At 32.5% G+C, this 21,528-nt stretch overlaps 2 protein-coding genes across 5 annotated transcripts in view; one reads left to right on the top strand and one right to left on the bottom strand.

The window, feature by feature from the left end:
• Positions 1 to 21,528, top strand: part of RTN1 (reticulon 1) — a 325,955-nt gene that overhangs the window by 3,247 nt on the left and 301,180 nt on the right. For all 4 annotated transcript variants that reach the window (XM_054690793.1, XM_054690792.1, XM_054690791.1 and 1 more), the window contains one exon: positions 18,667 to 18,722. The gene's annotated coding sequence lies outside the window, so the exon portion shown is untranslated. The remainder of the gene's footprint in view (positions 1 to 18,666; positions 18,723 to 21,528) is intronic.
• Positions 6,677 to 21,528, bottom strand: part of LRRC9 (leucine rich repeat containing 9) — a 94,901-nt gene continuing 80,049 nt past the window's right edge. Inside the window, exons 31-33 of the mRNA XM_037503451.2 lie at positions 18,306 to 18,450; positions 16,745 to 16,913; positions 6,677 to 6,915 (exon numbers count right to left, since the gene is read on the bottom strand). Of these exons, the coding sequence (XP_037359348.1) occupies positions 6,906 to 6,915; positions 16,745 to 16,913; positions 18,306 to 18,450 (324 nt within the window). The 3' untranslated portion in view covers positions 6,677 to 6,905. The remainder of the gene's footprint in view (positions 6,916 to 16,744; positions 16,914 to 18,305; positions 18,451 to 21,528) is intronic.

Below are 21,528 nucleotides of genomic sequence, written 5' to 3'. Positions count from 1 at the left end.
ATGGGTACAAATAAAGCCATCAGGAAAGAAAGGAACTATGAGATGATTGATTTCTTAAATGGCTCATTGCTTTATATCTCACATCATTATATATGTACATAAATGCATATAAACACGATCTAATGAGCATGTGGGTAGAAATTTTAGCATGTTCCAGCATGGTCACAAACATATGGGTTGGGTGACATGGGGTTATGATATTAAAGATGGGGAGTGACCAGTTGTTAATTATGAAGTTTCATACTTAAATATTCTCTCTAAAGCATGCCCAGCTTAAGTAGGAAAAATTTCATAATACAGAAGCGTAAATAGGACCATCAAATAATATATAATGTAATTATAGCTTTGCTCTTAATTGGTTTCAGATTTTATTGTAAAATACATTTATTTAAAAATGTATTTATTTTAAATTACAATTCTGAAAAATTTACAGTAATTTTGGTTTTGATTAGAATTTTAGATTTTCTTGTGTAGCTCTTTAATTTCATTATTATTTCACATTAATAACTTTATAGACTTGATTTTTAATTTTAGGACTGTTTCAACTAATATTATTTTAGAATGTTATCTCCACTGGAAACTTATTTTAGATAACTGTTAAAGTTGGGAGACTAAAAATCACAAATTGGAATATAAAAGGTCAGAGTTTTTTTTTTTTTTTTTTAAATAATAATTTTTATTTTTATATTCCCCCATACAACTGCACATGCCCCATTCTGACCCCAATCCCTCCCCTCCCGGCGCCCACCCCCCAAAAAGTGTCTCTGGTTCATAGTTTTTTGTTGATTTTGATTTTCACTTTCTTATAGTTATTCATTTTCCTGATCCCTTATTTAAGTTTTCTAGATTCCTGCTATGAGTGAGACCATCCGGTATTTTTCTTTTTCTTTTTGGCTTATTTCGCTGAGCATGATCCCTTCCAGCGCCATCCATGTTGCTGCAAATTGCATGTGTTTTATCTTTTTTGAATGCTGAGTAATATTCCATGGTATATATGTACCACATCTTCTTGATCCAGTCATCTATTTTTGGGCATTTGGGCTGTTTCCAAAGCTTAGCTATTGTAAATAGTGCTGCTATAAACATAGGGGTCCAGGTGTTCTTTGGTATTGATGTTTCTGTGTCCTTTGGGTAAATACCTAGGAGTGGAATTGCTGGATCATATGGAAGCTCTATGTTTAGTAGGTCCAGAAATCTCCACACAGCTCTCCATAGTGGTTGGACCAGTTTGCATTCCCACCAACAGTGCAGGAGAGTTCCTTTTTCTCCACACCCTCGCCAACATTTGTTGTTGCTAGTTTTTTTAATATGTGCCATTCTCACTGGTGTAAGATGGTATCTCATGGTAGTTTTGATTTGCATTTCCCTGATTACAAGTGATGTTGAACATTTTTTCATATGCCTGTTGGCCATTTGCATTTCCTCTTCAGAGAAGTTTCTTTTTAGCTCTTCTGCCCATTTTTTGACTGGGTTATTTTCTTTGTTGTTGTTGAGTCTCATCAGCTCTTTGCAGATTTTTGTTATCAGTCCTTTATCATTAGTGTTGTGTGCAAAAATGTTCTCCCAGTCGGTGGGGTTTCTCTTTGTTTTTGTTATTGTCTCTTTTGCTGTGCAGCAGAGTTTCTTTTTTTTTTTTTTTAACTTTTAGCTTTTGTAAAAGTTTGTGAGTGAAATTTCACTGAAGGATCAAAATTTAAGAGTAACCAAACAGTGTAAATATCACAGGCATACTTACAATTTGACTTATAAAAAGTTACACACAGATCTCAATGACAATGATTTCCTTTTATTTTGGCACACACAATTAAGAGGTGACTGCGGATTTAATAGTAAGATTAGGTTAGATCCTCCAAAAATATTAATCTCATGTTATTAGCTATTTGTAGATATGTATAAGAAAACTTTCTTTCAAATAATAAGGCATCAGCTAACCATATGATGTGTTTTATTATTAGTAACTTTAGTTTCTAAATCTGAAATATCTATCATTTTCCTGGCATTTGCCTGCTAACTTCCTTGTTTATAAATGTACCTACTGTTTAGAATTATGAGAACACTACCTCTACTTTCCTGTAGAATGAATATGTAAGGAAGTGCAATGAATAAGTTAACTTATAAAATCTCTCTTTGATTTCATAATTAAAAAAGAATGTTGAGGAGGGTAAGGGAAGAGGTAGATTAACTTGCTTACAGGTAGAGGAAAGCCCTCTCAACTGCTCATGATACTATGGTTATGAAATGGAATAGTCTACACTGATTAGAATTAGTATTTATAGTTTACATTGTGATTCCTTCTTCATGTTAATATATTTAAAAATATGAAAACTGGAGGTTACTTACTGATAAATATTTCACAGAAATGAAACCACATTTGGCAAATGAAATTTATATATAAAATATAAATAACAATACTCATGTTGGTGAAATGGTAGGTTGGGGGCACATTTTGAAACTTAGCTTGACTCTACCTAATAAAATTTAAAATTTGTTTCCTTTGACTGACAAATTTTTGCTCTAGAAATATACTTTATAGGTACTTCCACAAATAATCTAAGTATGCAGTAATATTTGTATAAAGCTAGAATATTTGGAATAGTGAAACAAACATTTGCAGAAAGGAATAGCTTAAATAAATAAAGTACAAAAGGAGGTATAGGCCAGCATGCCCAACTTAAGTAAAAAAAATTAAAAATTACAGTTTGTATAGTATGCTTTGTGTAAACTTACTTTTGAAGGACACATAAGAAACTGATAATTTAACTTCTGAGTGTTTGATAGGACGGGGAACTTTTATTTTTTATCATATCTCTTTTTGTGCAATTAGTATCTTTTTAACAGTATGCACTACTTTTATGATCTTTAAATCATTAAATTTCAAACAAAATTAAATAATCAAAAATATCCACTCTACTACCAAAAAAACCTCCCACCAGGCTGCCAAATAACCAGAAAAATGGCATAGTACACTTTTGTTGTCATAGGCCATAAGTTCAAATGAAAATCAATGTATTGTAAAGAATATTCAAAGAATTCTTGATCCCACTGAATGTTAAAAATGCTGTTATTTATGAATTTCAAGCCAAATATTGCCTTCATGTTCTTACATAGAAATTTTCCACTAAAAAGACTTTGTAATTAGTAGAAAACGTATATGCCAGTAAAGATCAGCATGCAAAAAGAGATGCATTTAGTGGTAGAGGTAACCATATATTAAGAAACAAATAATAAATTTTTATTTGTGGATTTTATGTAGAATTAGCCTATGGATTTTTCCCATGGAATGTTTTCCCTTAAAAACTTTATTTTGACAACAATAATGAATAACATTTTGAGGAAACTTTCTTTTAAGGGCATATGTGCCCTCTCTAACACATGTAATGAAACCAAACAAATACACTCTCTACTGAAAAAGTCAAATGAAAATATTTTTATTCTGAATGGCCCATTTACTATAGAAGCATACATTCTAAATTCCATAATTTATTGGTTTGCCCAAATATATTTTGGGCTAGAATATTGGACTATGAAAACCTACAAGTTATACTTATTGTGTGAAAAGATTTTGTTCATTCTATGCCTCCTTTCCCCAGTATACATTGTAAAAATTAGTGCATTTTTTTTTAAATATACTAACCTGAATGTGATGTGGTGTTTTCCAGAAATAAATTTTTATTTCTTTTTCTCCTCATGCACATATGAATAGTATTTCCTTTAGGAGGCAGTGAACACTCTTTAAGAATAAGAAAGGCTCTGAACTGATTTCCCCTCCCTTTGATTGTAGCACCAATATCACACCTATTATTGTCTTCTCCCAAAGAGAATGACTCCTTCTGTTCAGAAACAAAAGCAGTCTGACAACACTAAGAACACTCTGAGATACTTGGTCCTTTTCATGATCTCTGATTACTAGACCAATATTTTCCTTTATATATATATTAACTCAATAACTGATTTCTTCCTTGTTGGATAAATGAACATGGGCATTTATTCCAGATGGAAACATTGGAAATTTAAGAAAACAGTGCTTTTCTTAGTATGATTTTCATAGTTATAGAAAGCATATTTAATTGGAAACTAATATTCAAGTTAAAATTCACTCTCTGCAAAAAAAAAAAAAGTTAATTTGATATTGAGCAAGTCACTGAAACTCTGCAGACTCAGTTTCCTCAGTAATACTAAGAGATTGGGCTACATCTCTAAGTTTCCATTTAATTCTGTATTCTGCTGTTGCATTATTTTTGTATCATGTATGGGTGAAAATAAAGACATCTACAACATTTTAAGGTATGTAAGTTTTCTAATCATACTTTAAATATGAGTATACTTTCTTTATTGTTAAGCAGACCTAAACAAAAGATAATTATCACTGGTAAACTCTGCTAACTTCAGAGTTGATGATTTTTACTGGGACAGTGATTTCTGTCAATATTAGCATCAGGTAATGTGTCACCTTAATCAGAATTCATTAATACTAAAAATTACTTCAATTAAATAAAGATATTAAAACCAGTGTTAAGATTTCTGAGACATAATAGTGAAATTATATTTTGCCTGTTTGATTAAAAGTAGTGGTCAAAAATGTCCTTGAAGGTGATTTTGAGGATGGAGATGCACTAGAGCTACCCGGGCAGCAATCAGAAACAATTAGGAAAAACGCCCCCAAATGCTTCATTCTTTCTCTAGGCATCATGACAAATTGCATTTAATATTTCAGGCTTGCTGCATTTTAAAATAAGGCCTCCAACTAAACAATTTTCAAGACAACTCCAATCAAAAGACATTGCTTACAATTTTCTTATTGCTATAGAAATGAAAAGAGTGATTTGTCTATGTTGATTAGCTTGAAAATTGCTTTGGGAAGACTTTGACAATTCTAGTAACATTCCCATTATAATTTACAATCTATAAAGAGGAATTGAATACTACATTGAATATCAGTATAGTGTAAGACTTTCTTTTTACCTGATAGTTTTATTCTATTTTAACATGTAGAGGGGATCCTTGTAACATGTATTTTTAAATCATATGTAACTACAATTCTTTAAAATCATTCTCAGGTCCAGCAAAATAAATACATACCATAATAAATATACTAAAATATTTATTGATGCCTACGATGCATAAAATTTTGTGTCAGTTTGGTATATGATAGATTTTTAAAAAATCATTAAAGTTAAAAAGCTCACAGTTAAACAGTTAAAATTCACAAGAAATAAGAAATCTTGCAAAACAAATTCTCCAGTCACTTTCCTCCAAGCATTAAAAGTTCATTTCAGCCTTTCTCTTATTTCTTGTGATCAGGAGACGGACAGTGGAAATGGTTGCACAACAATGTAAATCTATTTAATGGTTCTGAACTGTCCACTTAAAAATGGTCAAATGCCAAATTACATGTGTATTTCACAAAAAATAAAAACATTAATTAAAATGGTAAATTTTCTGTTCTGTGTATTTTACTATAAATAAAATTATTTCAAATGGCCCAGACACTACAGTTGTTTTTATAGATATGTATCAAATTGAAAAGAAGGCTAATTGATTTAAGAGTGCAGTACTATGAAAAATTAAAATTCATGAAACAGTTGGAAAAAGAAATTTAATTGGTAGTTTTAATTTTAATTGAATGTCACCAAATTCTTTGTGCTATTGCTCAAATTTTTCATTTAAAATTAGTTCTTTTCATGTCTTTTTAAGCTCAAATATGCTGTAGTAGCAAAAGATGTCAAACTGAAATGAACTTTTAATGCTCAGTCACAGTTTCATAGGTAAAAGAGATGCAGCCTTAGAGGGGGAGGAACCAGAGGTCTAGAAAAATTAGGATTATGTAGATAGGTAATAAAATAAATCTTGAGTGGATCTCTTAACATTTACTCCAATGTTATTTAAACTTTATACTAGCTCAATCAGGCCAGATTCTATTCCTTTCAAAAAGTTATCTTTCGTTCAGTTATTTCTTTTCTAGTAGGAAATGCTTATGTCCAAGATTAATTTCCTATTCTGTAGCTTAAATCTATGTTTTTTATTCCTGCTTTTAACATTTTCAAGTAATTGTTAACTTTTTAGCTTTCTCTTTTCCAAATCAGAGTTCCTTGTTTCTAGAAGAAGTTGCATTTTAATTTTTTTTTTTTAAAGATTTATTTATTTATTTATACAAGCACTGGGTACATTCAGAAGCGTGGGAGGGTGAGAGAATTCACTAGAGCCAGAGTGGGGAGCAGAGCAGGCAGAAGGACCGAAGTACACTGCTGAGGGGAGCAGCGGGCGGCAGGAGAGGTCTGCGCGCCATGTGGGACCCTCCTCTGGTGGCCGGGGAGCAGCCGGGGATCGAACCGGCGCTGCAGAGGCTGCGGGCAGCTTCGCAACCCAGCGCTCAACAGCTGCGCCACCAGGGAGGCCCTGCATTTTAATTTTAAAACTACTCTTATTTTATGAACTTATGGCCAGATATCCTTCCCATTTTTACTGTTAATTTTTAACTCTATTTCTTCAAATTACTCTTTAATTGCAGCATTGACCTTATCTCTCCTTGATCTTGTACATTGCAGTATGTCATAAAACTTTTGGTTGCAAATGACAGAAATCAACCCCCCCCCCCCAAAGGATTTATTGGCTCATGTAATTGAGAAGTCCAAGGGTTGGTCTTAAAAGACTACCCATACACTGAAATTTTTGTTGTCAAAACTTTCTCCATTCTCTTCATTTGTATTACTTTATTCAAATAAATGCTCTCCTAGAGGCAGGCAAACGTTTTCAAGAGGCTTCAGACTAACATATTCCCAGTTAAGCAATTGCAGTGGAGGAAATGATCCAAAGAACTCTCTCCCAACATCCATATCTCAATTTCAGGTCCTGTGCGCCTAGATTGGTAACTCCAGCACTAAACGAGAGAGCTGAGGAAGAGTTTCTCAAAGGAATCTGGAGAAAGGGAATGGAAAAATTATCTGGGCAAACAAAAAGAGCAACTCCCATAGTCTACCCACTTTATAGTAAAGCAGCTTTAAAAGAAGTTCTAGATAAATTAAACCTTACTGTTCCTCTTCAATTTTATTAAAATATTTTATATCATTAATATATGGTATTTTTGTCTCCATTTAGCTGCCCAGCATTTGAATCCTTTTCCTTTGTGGGAGTCTTAGTGGGAAGACAGCACATATCCTCTACCATAGAAGCTGAAAAGTACAAATACTTTTAAAAAAATTGGCATAACTAAGTTCTGACAGGCAACCTAAGTTTGCTAGTTTTCTTTCTGGGCTTTCAATATAAAGCATGGGATGAAAAGAAGTAGAACTAGTTAGAATTCATTCTGATGGCATCAGGAATAGCAAGAGCCCAGTTGTACCCCTATTGAACAGCAAGACATACACCTAAGATTAATACATTTTTTCCTATGTGATGTCAACGCTATGATTCTAGCCACCCAGCTCCCCTTGGTAATTACTCATCGCATGAACCCAGTTTTCTAATCCTCTGTTGATTTTGTGGGCTATTCGATTTTCCTATCAATTCCTTTTCTGTTTAAGTTAACCCAAGTAATTTTCTTTTCCCTGTAACCAAAATCACGGACTGGTGATTTTTAGCCAAGTGATTTTGAACTATTATTATTTTCTCTAAGGTGCTAATCATTGGTTAATTTAAGTATGATTCCTGTCCTTCATCTTTTTTAGCAGTAGCATTTATTCTTCTGTGGCTCCCTCTATATTGGTCTTTAAATTACTTTTAGTAACCTTCTAATATATTCATTCAGAACATGTTGCTGCCATAGATTTTATATCCTTCCCTGAGATCTTCTTTGTTTCTCCTTTACTCTCTCATTTCTCATTGAGTTGTATCTTTCTGCTGTAATTTTAATATAAAAGTCCTTTATATTTCTTTGCTGAGAATGTTCCTGTATCAGTTAGTATGAGGTTCAGCTCATGTAACAGAGAAGCCACAACAGCAATGGTTTAACAAGTTATGTATTTCTCTGCCATGTAATATAATTCTGGACTTAGGTATTTCAAGGTCAATGTGGCAGTTCTATGGACTGGTAGGGCAATTGAGTTTACTATCCATCAGACCTAAAGTCCTTTTCCTCTTAGTCCAGCTAGAGCTTCTCTTCCTTTTTCTGTACAAGTCATGGGATAAAGGGAAGGGAGTTGTTTTCCTTTCCTTTTTAAAGAGACTTCCTGGAAGATTCCATGCAACACTACCACTTATATGTCATAGACCAAAACAGATGGCCACATTTAGCTGCAAGGGAAAGCACTGTGCCTAGCTAGTAATTGGATTTATTTTACTAAAAGAGAACAGCCTCAGAACAAATTCTGGTAGGTAACTACCTGTCTCCTACAATTTCCATTTCTTTTCTATCTCTAAGTAATTTCTCATCTTTCTATATAAGCCAGTTTACTTCTAGAATTACTCTGTATGTCTTTAGTTCGATTAATAGAGTATAAACTTTGAACAGAAAACCAAAATAGTGGCCCTATTACAACAAAAATCTTTTTTGTGATTATACACTTTCTATTTTATAATTATTGATGTAATCATTTCAGCTATTTAACTAGAGTTGCTGTTCTATTATTTTCAAAATAGGACTTCATAATGAGTTAAATTCTTATAAAAGCAATGCATATTTTAAGGAAATTATAGATTGAGAGACGAAAATAAAATACAGAAGAATCTCCAATTCATGAAGAATGTATGAAGTGTAGTGATAGTTATGCTCATTCCCTGACAGTTTTCCTGGATAATGTCACTATTTGATCATGCTGAATCTTAAAAAGAATAAGTAGGTAATTAAAACATTTAATAAGATAGCCTTTAAAGGATGACAGTTATGGAACTGACATTCTCAAAGTTGTTTTTTGTTTTTTTTAAAAAGTGAACAAAGGCCCTTTATTTAGTTTTTATTTATAGAGATCTTGGATATATTTCCATGAATATACCTTCATTCATAACATAGAAATATAGTAATGCTTTAGTTCACTGTGTATGAAAATATTAGAAGCTTCACCTGACTAGAAAAATTATTTCAGCATATTAGTAATTAAAGCTACACAAAAACAATGAGATTTGAAGAGGAAAAAAAAAAGCGTATATCAAGGTTTTGGGCCATAAGCAATTCCAAGGTTATATCTTCAGTTTGGGACATACTCTACATACTTTTTTTCAGCTAAATTTCTCTAAAATTATAAATCATGTACCACTATGGCCCTGAGGCACTATATCATTGAAAATAAAATTCTCTTTATTCTAGTCTACTTACTGAAGCTGAAACTATGAATACATTTAATAAAAATGTTCCTAAATTGTAGAAATCTTATGATTGACTTCCTAATGAAAAATATTATGCCATTCAATCTTTCCAAAGTCACCTAGACATGTGCTACTTGTATTAATTTTCTTTTTTAAGTTTTTATAATTGTATACTTGCACTTCTGCCTCTAAATCTAAATTAACCTCTTTTTTAGCAGGGGGTGGGGGAATGGGTGGAGGGAGGACAGGAAGCTCGACATACATAGTATATTGCTTTCTATAGACTATGATATTAAATTGCTACAATTCTATTAGGCTGTGGTTGTATTTGCACATATACATGCATATGTACACTATGTATCTACATCTGTGTATATATATATATTTTAAAGATTTATTTATTTATTATTTATAAAAGCACTGGGTATAGTCAGAAGCGCGGGAGGGTGAGAGAATTCACCAGAGCCAGAGCGGGGAGCAGAGCAGGCAGAAGGACCGAGGTACACTGCTGAGGGGAGCAGGGGCGGCAGGAGAGGTCTGCGTGCCATGTGGGACCCTCCTCCGATGGGGTGGCCGGGGAGTAGCCGGGGATTGAACCGGCGCTACAGAGATTGTGGGCAGCTTTGCAACCCAGCGCTCAACCGCTGCGCCACCAGGGAGTCCCTACATCTGTATATTGTTGCTTAAAAACACCGGTGGTGGCAGCTTAAAGACTGTTTTGTTGCTAATAATGGCTACTACTAAAAAAAGGGACAGAGTCCTTCACAAGGTAAATTAACCCGGGAAATATGCCAATTTTGACTTCATTTCCATCCTGTTGTATAACTGCATTCATTCTTAGATTAGATTTTAGATTTTAAGCTCTTCATTCTACTGTTCTTCAACACTATAGAATCCCAGCCTGCTTTTCACCTATCTTTTAACAGTTTTACATAGATGGCTGGATCAAATCCATTGTTCCAATTGTATGTAGCTTAAAAAGCTCTGCAGTATTTTACTCTTTCCATTGTATCTGGCTTCCCTGAGTGCTCTGCTCACTGCATTTTACTCTACTCTCTCTGTGTTCTAAATCCACTTATGCCTATTCTTTCTGAAGACACTTCTTCATCTGGGAGCTCAAATTGACTTCTCTCCATTCTATTTCCTTAACTAAAAATGCACCATTAAGGATGATTGAACTCTTTTAAAGCACTTCATTAAAAAAAAAATGAAAAGCCATACAGAAGTAGGTTATCAGTGTTTGTAAATACCTGTTTTCAGCCAAATTGATATCAAGGAATAAGAAACAATTGGAAACTTAAAAATGCTGTATATACGTGTGTGTGTGTGTGTGTGTGTGTGTGTGTGCCTGGTTGTTCTTTGAGAAACTTACCTGTAAAACATTCTGATGGGTAGATAAAAAGGAAGGCATTATTTTATAATTAAAGATGGAATGAATAGTAGAACCAAACTACCCAAAATTATCCTGAATGTTGTACAGTAAGATGTAAAAATGCAGATCTGTAATTGAAATCGTCAGCTTTTAAAAAATGTGACCTTTTTTTCTATTTAAAGTATAGACATTGTTATTTAATCATAAATATAATCACACCTGGTTATTAAAACTATAGACCATACAGTTTACAAAACTAGTAAGGTCATCACTAACATTTTTACCTATTTATAATGTTTAGAAATAAAATTCTGCTGGTATGAAATATTTTTAAACATTTGGAAGTTAATTAGAACTATAAACTTTCAAAGTTATATATGTAGAATACTGTTTGTGAAAATACTTCATATCCAATTTTAATGTTTGATTAAAATATAATCAACTTTTAAAGGTCACCAAAATATGTTATTCTGAAGAATTTTTATTCAGAGCATATGGAAGTTCTCTTATACGTATTGATACAATATATAGAAAAATCTATTTTTAAAATTATTATTTCAGAATCATAGGTTCTTATATGGAAAATGACAATCTTGATAAATTGGTTTTTTTTGGTTTACCTAATGGAGCATGTTTTTAACACCTAATCAAATATAAATTATAATTTTATTTCAGATAATATTGTCAAAGCTACTTAGGTTTCTTTGAATATACTGTTCTATTTTCAGGTTACAGCATTTCATGTTTTTGCTATACAATCATTCATTTAATTTGAACTATAAGGAAATAACACCAAAACAAAATTTTAAGATAAAAAAATCATAAACTGGGTCAGAGAAATGTCCTTTCAGTAGTTTACAGAACAGTTTTATTCACATATGAAAGAAAAGGAGTGAATGTTATAATTCATATTTTATAAGAAAAACTTATAAAACAAAATGTTATTAATTAAATAACTATATTTCTTGCTGACCTAGTTGTAAAGCAACTGTGAATAAAGTTGCAATTCAGTATAAGCTCTTCTTTAAAATTTAATTTCAATAATGGAGGAAAGTGAAGAAAGATGAACAAGTCAAATTAAGCACTTGGAGGTCATTTAGAAATGCTAAGTTTTACAACAGGGAATTTAAAAATCCAGCCAGTTTTTAATCACATAAAACATCTGATTTGATTTAAATAAACAACAGAACCATAATGCTTTTATTCTTTTGGAATTATATTTTTTTTATGCAGGTGGCATTTAATTGAAAATTAGGATCTATAGCATGACTAAGGGTAAGACCTAATATTTTATTTATTTATTTTTTTTTTTTTGAGTGAACTGATGCAAGATTATTTTATTTATTTTTTTTATTTTATTTTTTTTTAAATAATAAATTTTATTTTTATATTCCCCCATACAACTGCAAATGCCCCATTCTGACCCCAATCCCTCCCCTCCCGGCCCCCACCCCCCAAAAAGGGTCTCTGGTTCATAGTTTTTTGTTGATTTTGATTTTCATTTTCTTATAGTTATTCATTTTCCTGATCCCTTATTTAAGTTTTCTAGATTCCTGCTATGAGTGAGACCATCCGGTATTTTTCTTTTTCTTTTTGGCTTATTTCGCTGAGCATGATCCCTTCCAGCGCCATCCATGTTGCTGCAAATTGCATGTGTTTATCTTTTTTGAATGCTGAGTAATATTCCATAAGACCTAATATTTTAAAACAAAACTTCTCATAATGTATGTTAGCGTATAAATACTAAAATGACAAGGATTACCTAAGAACTAATCCTGAGAGCCTGCAAACACACACCGTGCATACTAAGTGTTCTAGGCAAAAATATGCTCACAATCATAGTTAGTTTTGTGTCAATAGGTCAGAAGAATCCAGAACTATAATGAAGTCAATCATAAATTTACTATTGAATAATTACTTAGTTATAGCCAGTTGTCATATATGTAAGTCAGATGATCACTTTGACGTTTATCTACATTCGGTTCAGCATCATAGGCTCCTAATGTGTAGAGGGGCCTAATTTTAGCTAACAGGTTGTTTATGAAATTGTTCTTTAATTTAAAACAAGTCATATAGTCATGCATATGACTGCATACAAAATAATTTTGTCAAGATATTTGCCAATAGCAAAGAACCAATTTTACTGTAGAAATAAGACATTTTGCCTAAGCTAATCTTGTGGAAGAGGAAGAATACAGTTTTTACATAGAGAAGGACTTTACAACAGCTTATTAAATCACAAATTAGTAAAAACTAAATGTTAATTCACTTGAGAACTGAAAAAAAAAAACAATGATTTTGGAGTTGAAATATCGAGGATTTCACAGTGTGATATATACTTATTCCCTTTTTAATTATTTATCTATAAATGGAGATAATACATGTCATGTCTACCTCATAGTATTGTTAAGATAAACCATGTATAATATGGACCAGTTGTTTATAAATTTAAAGCATAAAACTTAACCTTTTTTGTTGCAATGAGCTGTGCAGTATATTACAAATAATATGTAAATACATTTTAAAATTTGTGAGTGAAATTTAAGAAATTATTTAAATTATTTAAGAAAATAATTTAGGACAGATCTAAAGTCACTCTTAGAAAACATTCCTCATATTCAATTACACCATTATTTGTTTTGCTGACCAAAACAATGAAGGATGGAGTGATAGCTATTGCTTTATGAATTGCAAGTAACAATGACTTAATCTATATATGAGCATTCCCAGGGAGTATTTTGTACATCATGTTAGTGTCATCTGCTATCATGCAAAAAATCTTCAGAACTACTATTGTGTCACATTATATTAATGATCATCCCCTGCATTATTTATTTGAAATTATCATATATTTATATTAAAATGTTCTTAAGGTCAGATCTGTGTCTTCTTTCTGTATAGCACTTAGCAAAATAATAACATGTATTTAAACATTGCTAATGTTTAAATACATGTTACACTTTCTAGTGTTATTATCAAATTATGTATTAAAAATTATTTCAAGAAATTCAGATGTAATGAAAAACAATAGAAATAAGATCTCAAAATTTAACAATATATTCTTAAAGGTCAAATCATTAATCTCAAATATATTACAAGAATATAGACGAATGACTACAAGAAAATATGGCAAATGTTTAGTGGATGCTGGATAATGAGGTATGCTTTGTCTGCTTCATACTTTTTTTGTAAATTTTTCTCCAGTGAAAACCAATAACATTTATTTTTCCCCATCCATTTCATTTGTTTATTATAAAAGAAACATATAGTCCATATTTCATTTATACATAATCATAAAAGGAAAAAAGCAGATGATGCCAAATTAGTGATAGTGAAGAGCAGACTTTTATCACAACACTATAATGAAATCAGTTGTCTATATGGAAGGGCAACAAAGACATCTTCTGGACATCTTAAGAACTGCATAGTTGTTTTTCAAAGCAAAAGCTCTATTTCACCCTATGTGTAATGGTCATTTAAAAACCACACGAGGGCCTCCCAGGTGGTGCAAGGGTTAAGATGCAAGATATGAAGTTGTCTGCAGCCCTGGCCAGCCAGGGAGCAGCCCACATGGTGCAGCAGACCTCTTCTGACTTGCCAGCTGCTCCCCTCAGCAGTGTGCTTTGGTCAATCTGCCTGTTTGTTCTCCACTCTGTCTCTGGTGAATCCTCTCACCACCCTGCCGCCATCCCCCTTACCCCACCCGGCGCCTCTGGCCTGTACCCCTGCTCTTGTATGCATAAATAAATAAAACTTTAAAAATAAAAACGAAACGTTAAAAAGTGCAAAATCAGCCTCTATTAGATTTGAAATTTTAAATACCACATGATTAAATTACAATCATACAATATTTAGAGAAGATACAAAACTGTTACATATGCACTAGAATTAGATGAAGATATTTTCAAAATATCTTTAAAACTACTTCCAGATGGGTTATATTGTACAAATATTTTAGTAAAAATAATTTTTTTAATCTAAGGAACATTTAATAAAAGTCTGAGAACTATCTGCAGTGTTGAGCAAATAATTAAAAATTTAGATTACTTCATGAGCCACGAAGTCTATTTATGTCAAAATAGGATTGCTAATTTAGTCAAAGAATTATGTGTAATAAGCAAATTCAAAACCATTTGATTGATTTTTGATATGTCCTAGTACAATGCTTATAATATTTTAGAAAAACTATTCCCATTGAAATATCATTTTTAAGGGTTTAAATTTTAAATGTGTTCACTTAGTTAGAATATATGTTCTCTTCAGCCTAAATTTTTAGCTTGTAAAATTATGTTACTGTGTGCACTATTAACAAATTTGTTTCATTAACTAATAGTATATTTAATAGTATACGTGTATACTATTTTGTATATAAAAATAGTACTTTCTTTTAGCATGAATGACTGATTATACCTAAAGTTAGTCATCTCCAGGAAGTATTCTTGATTCCCATTTTTTGCATCTCTTAAACAAGTGTGAGGGCAGATCTAGTTTGAGGGTTTTTTGTTGTTTTTTTTTTTTTAAATAGTTCAAATAGGAAAATTCAAACTGCTTGTTTTTGAAAGAAATGTATGCTAGTTTTAGATAACCCCAAGTGAGTAGATGTTCTACAGTGAAAATATGCTTATTTCCTAAAATTACTTTTTTCTTAGTATTTTCATATGACATGCCCTAATGAGATTTTGTAACTAAATGCTTCTGGTACCAGTACCAAATATTTGATTCTCTGGGCTTTGTTTCATGTCATTTCCAAATTTTTTATAATAGTTCATGATTTTTCAAATATAGGAACTTCAATAATTACAATAACCATGAAGAAAGTTTAAGAGAAGTGATGTTAAATGAAATTACCAAGGGTATAGAGATTATATTCATAAGGAACTGAAAATGTTTCAGTAATATAAGTAATATGATTATTTTATATCATTTTCTACCAACACTATCTGCTAGTTTTTGCACGACTAAATAGAAATAGGTTTCCTGGTATATATTCATTTCTCTCTAGGCAGTTACATTAGATTTGATCTTGGAAAGTGGCTGCCAGGAATTCTGTCAGAGATAAAATATTTATGAGTCAAATGATGGTGACTTTATTAATTGGATCAGCTAACAAGGTGATTCTGTAATAAGTAATTTCCATATATGTGTACAATTTGAAAAAGGTAAAAGGAAATTATTTTGTTTTTGGCTTTTCAAAAATAGAATTATCTCTAGAAATATGACTGCAGAATTGAGGCTACTGGGGGGAGGGCCAGGGTGGAAAGAAAGGGCGGAGGGGCTCCAATGATTTAAGGTGGTAGGTATAGGTGCTTTGGTTGTGGGTGTGGTAACATATTACACATTTGAAGAGGTGTGAACCTATCCTCTGAATCATACTGTTACCTAATTAAAACAATGTTAAAACTTCCCCATCCTCTCTGCCCCCCCCACCCCCCCAAAAAAGAAAATAGGACAATCTTAGAACTCAGTGGGATATGACAAATGAACCAGGCCTAAGTTAGCTCTACTGTGGGGAAATTCATTCTGATAGATGAACCAGCACCAGCCAGAGCCTGACTCCAAAGTGGAGGGGGACAGGAGAATCTAGGAGAGGTGCTGTGCAGCAGAGTAGATTCTTAATGAGAAGTAGCAGATCTAAAGTCTATTTAGGGAATAATGTTTTTAGGCATTGAGCTGGCATCTAGAGCTAGGGTCCAGATTAGAGAAGGGGCAAATGGAAACTATAAGGAGAGATTTGACTTAAAAAAATTTTAGCCTTCATGATTTCACAGAGTTGAATTTATCCCCTGTTCAAAATATAAGCCAACCACTTTGCATATTCAGTGATTTAGGAGAGAACACAATTAAAAGCAGTTCTCCTATAATTATTTCAATGTTTTCTCATCACATAAGTACTCAGTAAGCACTCTTGTACCTTGATAACTATTTCTAAGCCCTTTTACATTGTACTGTAAATATGACAATTTGGAGGAAAGCCTTGGTGAATGCGAGGAAAGAAGCCTTATGCTATCTGACAGTTTTTCCCAGTTCTGAGAGTAAATATATAACAAAAATTCCTGTTTTTATACACAACTAACAAATTTGGGCAGCGTATTTTTTAATGATAAAAAATGATGTTGAAACATAGAATTGCTTTACCTTCCCTCATCTTGATTGCTCTCGCATGCTTGTGAAGTTGGAGATGCCACCTTCTGGTTTGATAAAGAAGATGGAGGGAGATTTATCCCTCTGAGTTGCTGAAAAGCTATTTCTGTATGGATGCTCCGAGGACTATTTGCTAGAATCCCTGCATTCTTGTTTTTTTTTCCTGAAATTAGGAATTATGAAAGAATAAGATAGCATTGTATAAGTTATATAATAAGTGCATCCTTCAGTTGAATATTTTACATATTTTACAACATGAATTAAAAATTTAAATAAAAATGTAGAATTAGAATACATTTCTAGCAAAATGATGCTTAAATTTATCTGAGCTAGTGAATCAATCTGATTCCCTTTAGGCAATTTTTAAAAATGAATACCAGAACCCTATGCTATAATAAATGTCCAGATAAAGTGATCATATTTTTTTGAAATAAAAATTGGGACAAGTTAGTCAGAAACAGGAAAAGAAATTACAAGACTTTTATCTTAAAAAATAGTCACTCGTTGAATCTTGAAGAGAGATACCTGGGAAGGAAGTTAGGGTGATGATTCAGGGTTGAAATAATGCCAAAAAGAAAAAAACTGAGGACATTCCTCCAGCGTATGTTAAGGAGACTAACAACAATTTGGTATATCCAATTTTACTGATAATTCTATCTATTGGTCAAAAGTATTGACATTCTTACTATGATTAAAATCTTAAAACCTTGAAACTGTATGTGGAGATATGAAAAATAAGTTAAATAAAAATAACATCTTTGAGTAAATTATGTTGGGTTTCTTTTAATTGAGTTTCTTTTAAAAACATAATCACAAAGAGAAAACTGCTATTCTTAGTATGCGCCTAGATCATTCTATAATGACTGTGATGTTTAATTTACTGTCTAACAGTGGTCTGAGGCAAAAAGGGAAGTTAAGAGGAATGGAAGAGATGAGGCTACAGAGGAATAGTTTTCTCCCATTTTTACCAAAATGATAGTCAGTGAAGATCTGGAATTATGGAAAAGGCTTTTTCTAAGTTGAATTAATAGAACATATAATAGAATGAGCCATTTTCATGATGTGTCCTTTTAATATACTCCCTTCTTTAAAGCTCTGCCTCTTGAAATGCTTTCCTAGTATTAGCTTCAGGAATATTCTTCATTGTTTCAAAGAAAAAGTCTGATATTCCCTTTGTAAGATATCCTTCACCTGAAGACTCTCTTGTTACCAATATTTTTAAACTTTTAATTACTACTTTTTAGCAGGATATACTAATAAACATGTTTTAATAGTCATTCCTGTGACACAAAATGAAATAAAAGCTTTAAAAAAACTAAGTTAGAAAATGCTAATCTTAAAATTCACATTTCAAGCAAATGTTTAGTTATAATATAGTAGTAGTTGAGCAGAATCAAAAATACTATATACTCTGAAATTAGAATGGCCATAAGAAACTTGAACAAACATGCAGTTTTAGGAAATGCAATTTCAAGTTAGAAATCAAAGTGAAATTTTTGTTTTTGTTCCAAAGGAAGTTTTTTTTGTTACATTCACACTGAAACTGTAAAAATACCTTCAGCTTCTGGAGTTAAAGTGAAGTCAGATCCCAGGTAATGGTTAAATCCACTAGGCAGAATTACATTTGTTATCTTTATGGGAGGAGCTTTAACTTGGCCAGATGATCCATCATCCGTAGGTGAGTTGGTAACAGGAATAAACTACATAATAAAATAAAATGTTAAGAACACCTCACCTGTGGAACTCAGATCAATAGACTTAGACTTCTTACCATAAGCCCCAACTGATGACTTAAATTTTTCAGATCAGCAGTTATATGCTTACCTAAAATCAGAGTGGATATTAGGCAAAAATTATGCAATAGACTCTTTTGGGCCCTTCATCTCCTGCAGAACTTTATATTCTTGTCTTTTCAGATTGCACTGTTCTTAGTAGAAGAGACACTTCCCCCTCTCCAAAGAGTATTAATAAGGTAAGTATAGAATTCTGAAAAGGGGAATTAGGATTTTCTCCTTTGTGATGTTTCTTTTTATGAATAGGAATTCCTGATGGTAAGAGCTATGTCTTCTACATCTTTGTATCCCTTACATTACCATTAAGTGCCTGATAGTTGATTCATTTTTCAAAAACAAATAAGTAAATAAAATGACGACTAAGAAAAGCAGCTTATAGCAATTACTTTTATTTCTCTAAATAGTGTTTACATTTTCAGTTAGTTGAGGATTAAGAGACTTTTAAAAGAATTTCAGGAATCAGCAAAAGGAATCGAGACTCTTGATTTCACTAGAAAGAATTTCACTATTCTTGCTCTGCCTTCATTAAGACTAATTTATATCCCTAAATCATATTGCAGTGATATAAAATAATGTTACCACAATAAAAAATACAACTCTTTAAAAAAGGAAAAGCAAAGGCAAAAAATACATGAAATTAAGTTTACTCACCAGTGTCTTATAATTGTTATAATTTTGTGCTCACAAATACCCCAAAATGTTAAATTTATGTTTTTAAAAATATGAATTCTGAGTATATGATTCATCTTACTTAGAGATACAGGCTTTTGCCATTGTGTAAAAGTAAAGATACTATCATATTTGAGTGAGTATTACCAAAAATGCAGCTTCCTAATGAGCATTGAGGTGTCAGGCCTTTTGTTAAAACTAGCTTGACCCAAATTCCCCAACTAATTCCTTTGTGGGAGTTTCTTCCCATTACTAATGTGGAATTGTAACAGGGTGGTCCCCAGGAAAGGGGGAGGTTCCAGGTTTCCTGCCTCACCCAACGGAGGGTGGAGCTGAGCAGGGAGAGAAGAAGCTGCAGAGGAGACTGAGGAAGGAAGCAGGATGGAGCCAGAAGGAGACCTGGTGGAGGCACATGGAGCCTAGAGACACGTGAAGAAACTGCGCTTGCCTTTTGGTTGTGGACTGGGTGACACAGATGTGGGTGAGACCCGTGGGGAGGTGACAATGGCAGCTTTTAACTTTATTTTGCTTTTGTTCTTTTCCTTCCGGGCTTGTGTGGTTGTTTCTGACCCTTTTCTCTGGGTTCCCACTGGAAGATGCTTTAGACTTGTGGCAGACTTTGGGGCCTTGCTCTGGGCCAGTCCCATTTGGATGGAGTTTTACCCATGAGGGGACGGGTAACTTTGGGTGCTTGATTTAGAAACTAGACTCTTTGCCTTTCCTGTATTGTTTCCTAGTTTTATTAAAGTTCCTTCCCATTAAAGTCTCATATGTTTTTGTGTTGATGCGGCGGATGGCAGAACCCATTTAGAATAGGCAGGTATGCAGGGTTTGGGCTCCCCCTCTCCCTGTCCTGTAACAGATTGTTGTCAAATTTTCTTCTGAAACCAAAATGTTCTGACTTAAACATACATTAAACTGAACTGATAATGTTTTCTGTTGAGCCTTCTGAACACTTAAAAGAAATGAATGTTCAATTTCTAGACATAAAAATAAAAACTATTATTGAATCTTGAAAATAGATTCCATTTAAAAAATAGGTTTCTTTAAAGACTTCAAATTCTTCCTTTATTTTACTAACCTCTATGCATGTATAGATAAATGGAAAATAACTTTAAGACTCTTTAAATTTAGAACAACTAGGTGGATAGTTATGTTCTTATCTATCACACTAATTCAAATGCAAAAACCAGAATGACTTAAGACAGCACCATAGTATAGTGACAGAAAAAAACCTGAGTTCATGAGAAACAGAATAGTGAACCAGCAAATCCTTTAGTGAAATCCTTATCATTGACTAAAATTTTAGTTTATGTACTTTTTCTGGTATGTTAAACCAATTAAAATTGTGTATGGAAATTGGGATATTCAAACTTGCTGAGTCATTTCTTCATATGTAATTTAGTAAATTTATATGTAATTTACAGCAAAAATTAGCCAACATTACCTTAAAGTTATTTTGTGACAATTTTTATAGATCTCTCACTGGAACTCTCATATACATGTTGTGAGAGGCAGAATAATACCTCTATCTCCTTCCCCTCCCAAGATGTCCACATCCCAATATCCGAAATCTCTGAATACATTATCTTACATGCAGGCATAATTAAGGATATTGAAATGAGGCGATTATCTTGGATTATCCAGGAGGGCCCAATACAATTACAGGGGTCCTTATTAAGGGGAGGTAGGAGAGTAAGAGTGAGAAGATGTCATGATGGAAGTGAAGGCTGAAGTGATGCCATTGCTGGAAGAGGCTCATAGACTGAGGAATGCAGATAGCCTCCAGATTCTAAAAAGGCAAAGAACAAATTTCTGACCTTGTGCCTCCTGAACACCTAAAAGAAATAAAGGCTCAATTTTGTTCTAGACATAGAATTAAAAATTATTATTGAATCTTAAAATAGATTTCTCTAAAATATGTGTCCTATAGTTTGTAGAAGTATTGCAGCCCCGCTAATATTTTTGTTAACACTGTAAGACTGATTTTTGGGACTTTTGGCCTTAACAATTAATTATTGTTTTAAGCCACTAACTTTGAAGTAATTTATTACAACAGCAATAGAAACCTAAAATTTCCTTTAATTTTCTATTTCTTGAAATAAAAAATTATGTTCTCCAGAAATATAAAGGACAAAGAGGCATACATAAGTCATGGAACTAAATATTATTTGTTCATTTGTTCTCTTTTGAAAGATTGAAGCCTCCCTCTGACAATAATTTCAATAGATGACCTTAGGTAGTATTCTTTCTTAGTTATATCAAACAGATTAGTAGCTAAAATTTTATTTATGAAGTATAGTTTTAGAAACATTT

Source organism: Talpa occidentalis, unplaced genomic scaffold, assembly GCF_014898055.3.
Source record: "Talpa occidentalis isolate TD23 unplaced genomic scaffold, MPIMG_talOcc4v2.1 talOcc4.11, whole genome shotgun sequence".
Taxonomy (NCBI): domain Eukaryota; kingdom Metazoa; phylum Chordata; class Mammalia; order Eulipotyphla; family Talpidae; genus Talpa; species Talpa occidentalis.
This window is presented reverse-complemented; position numbering and strand designations above follow the sequence as displayed.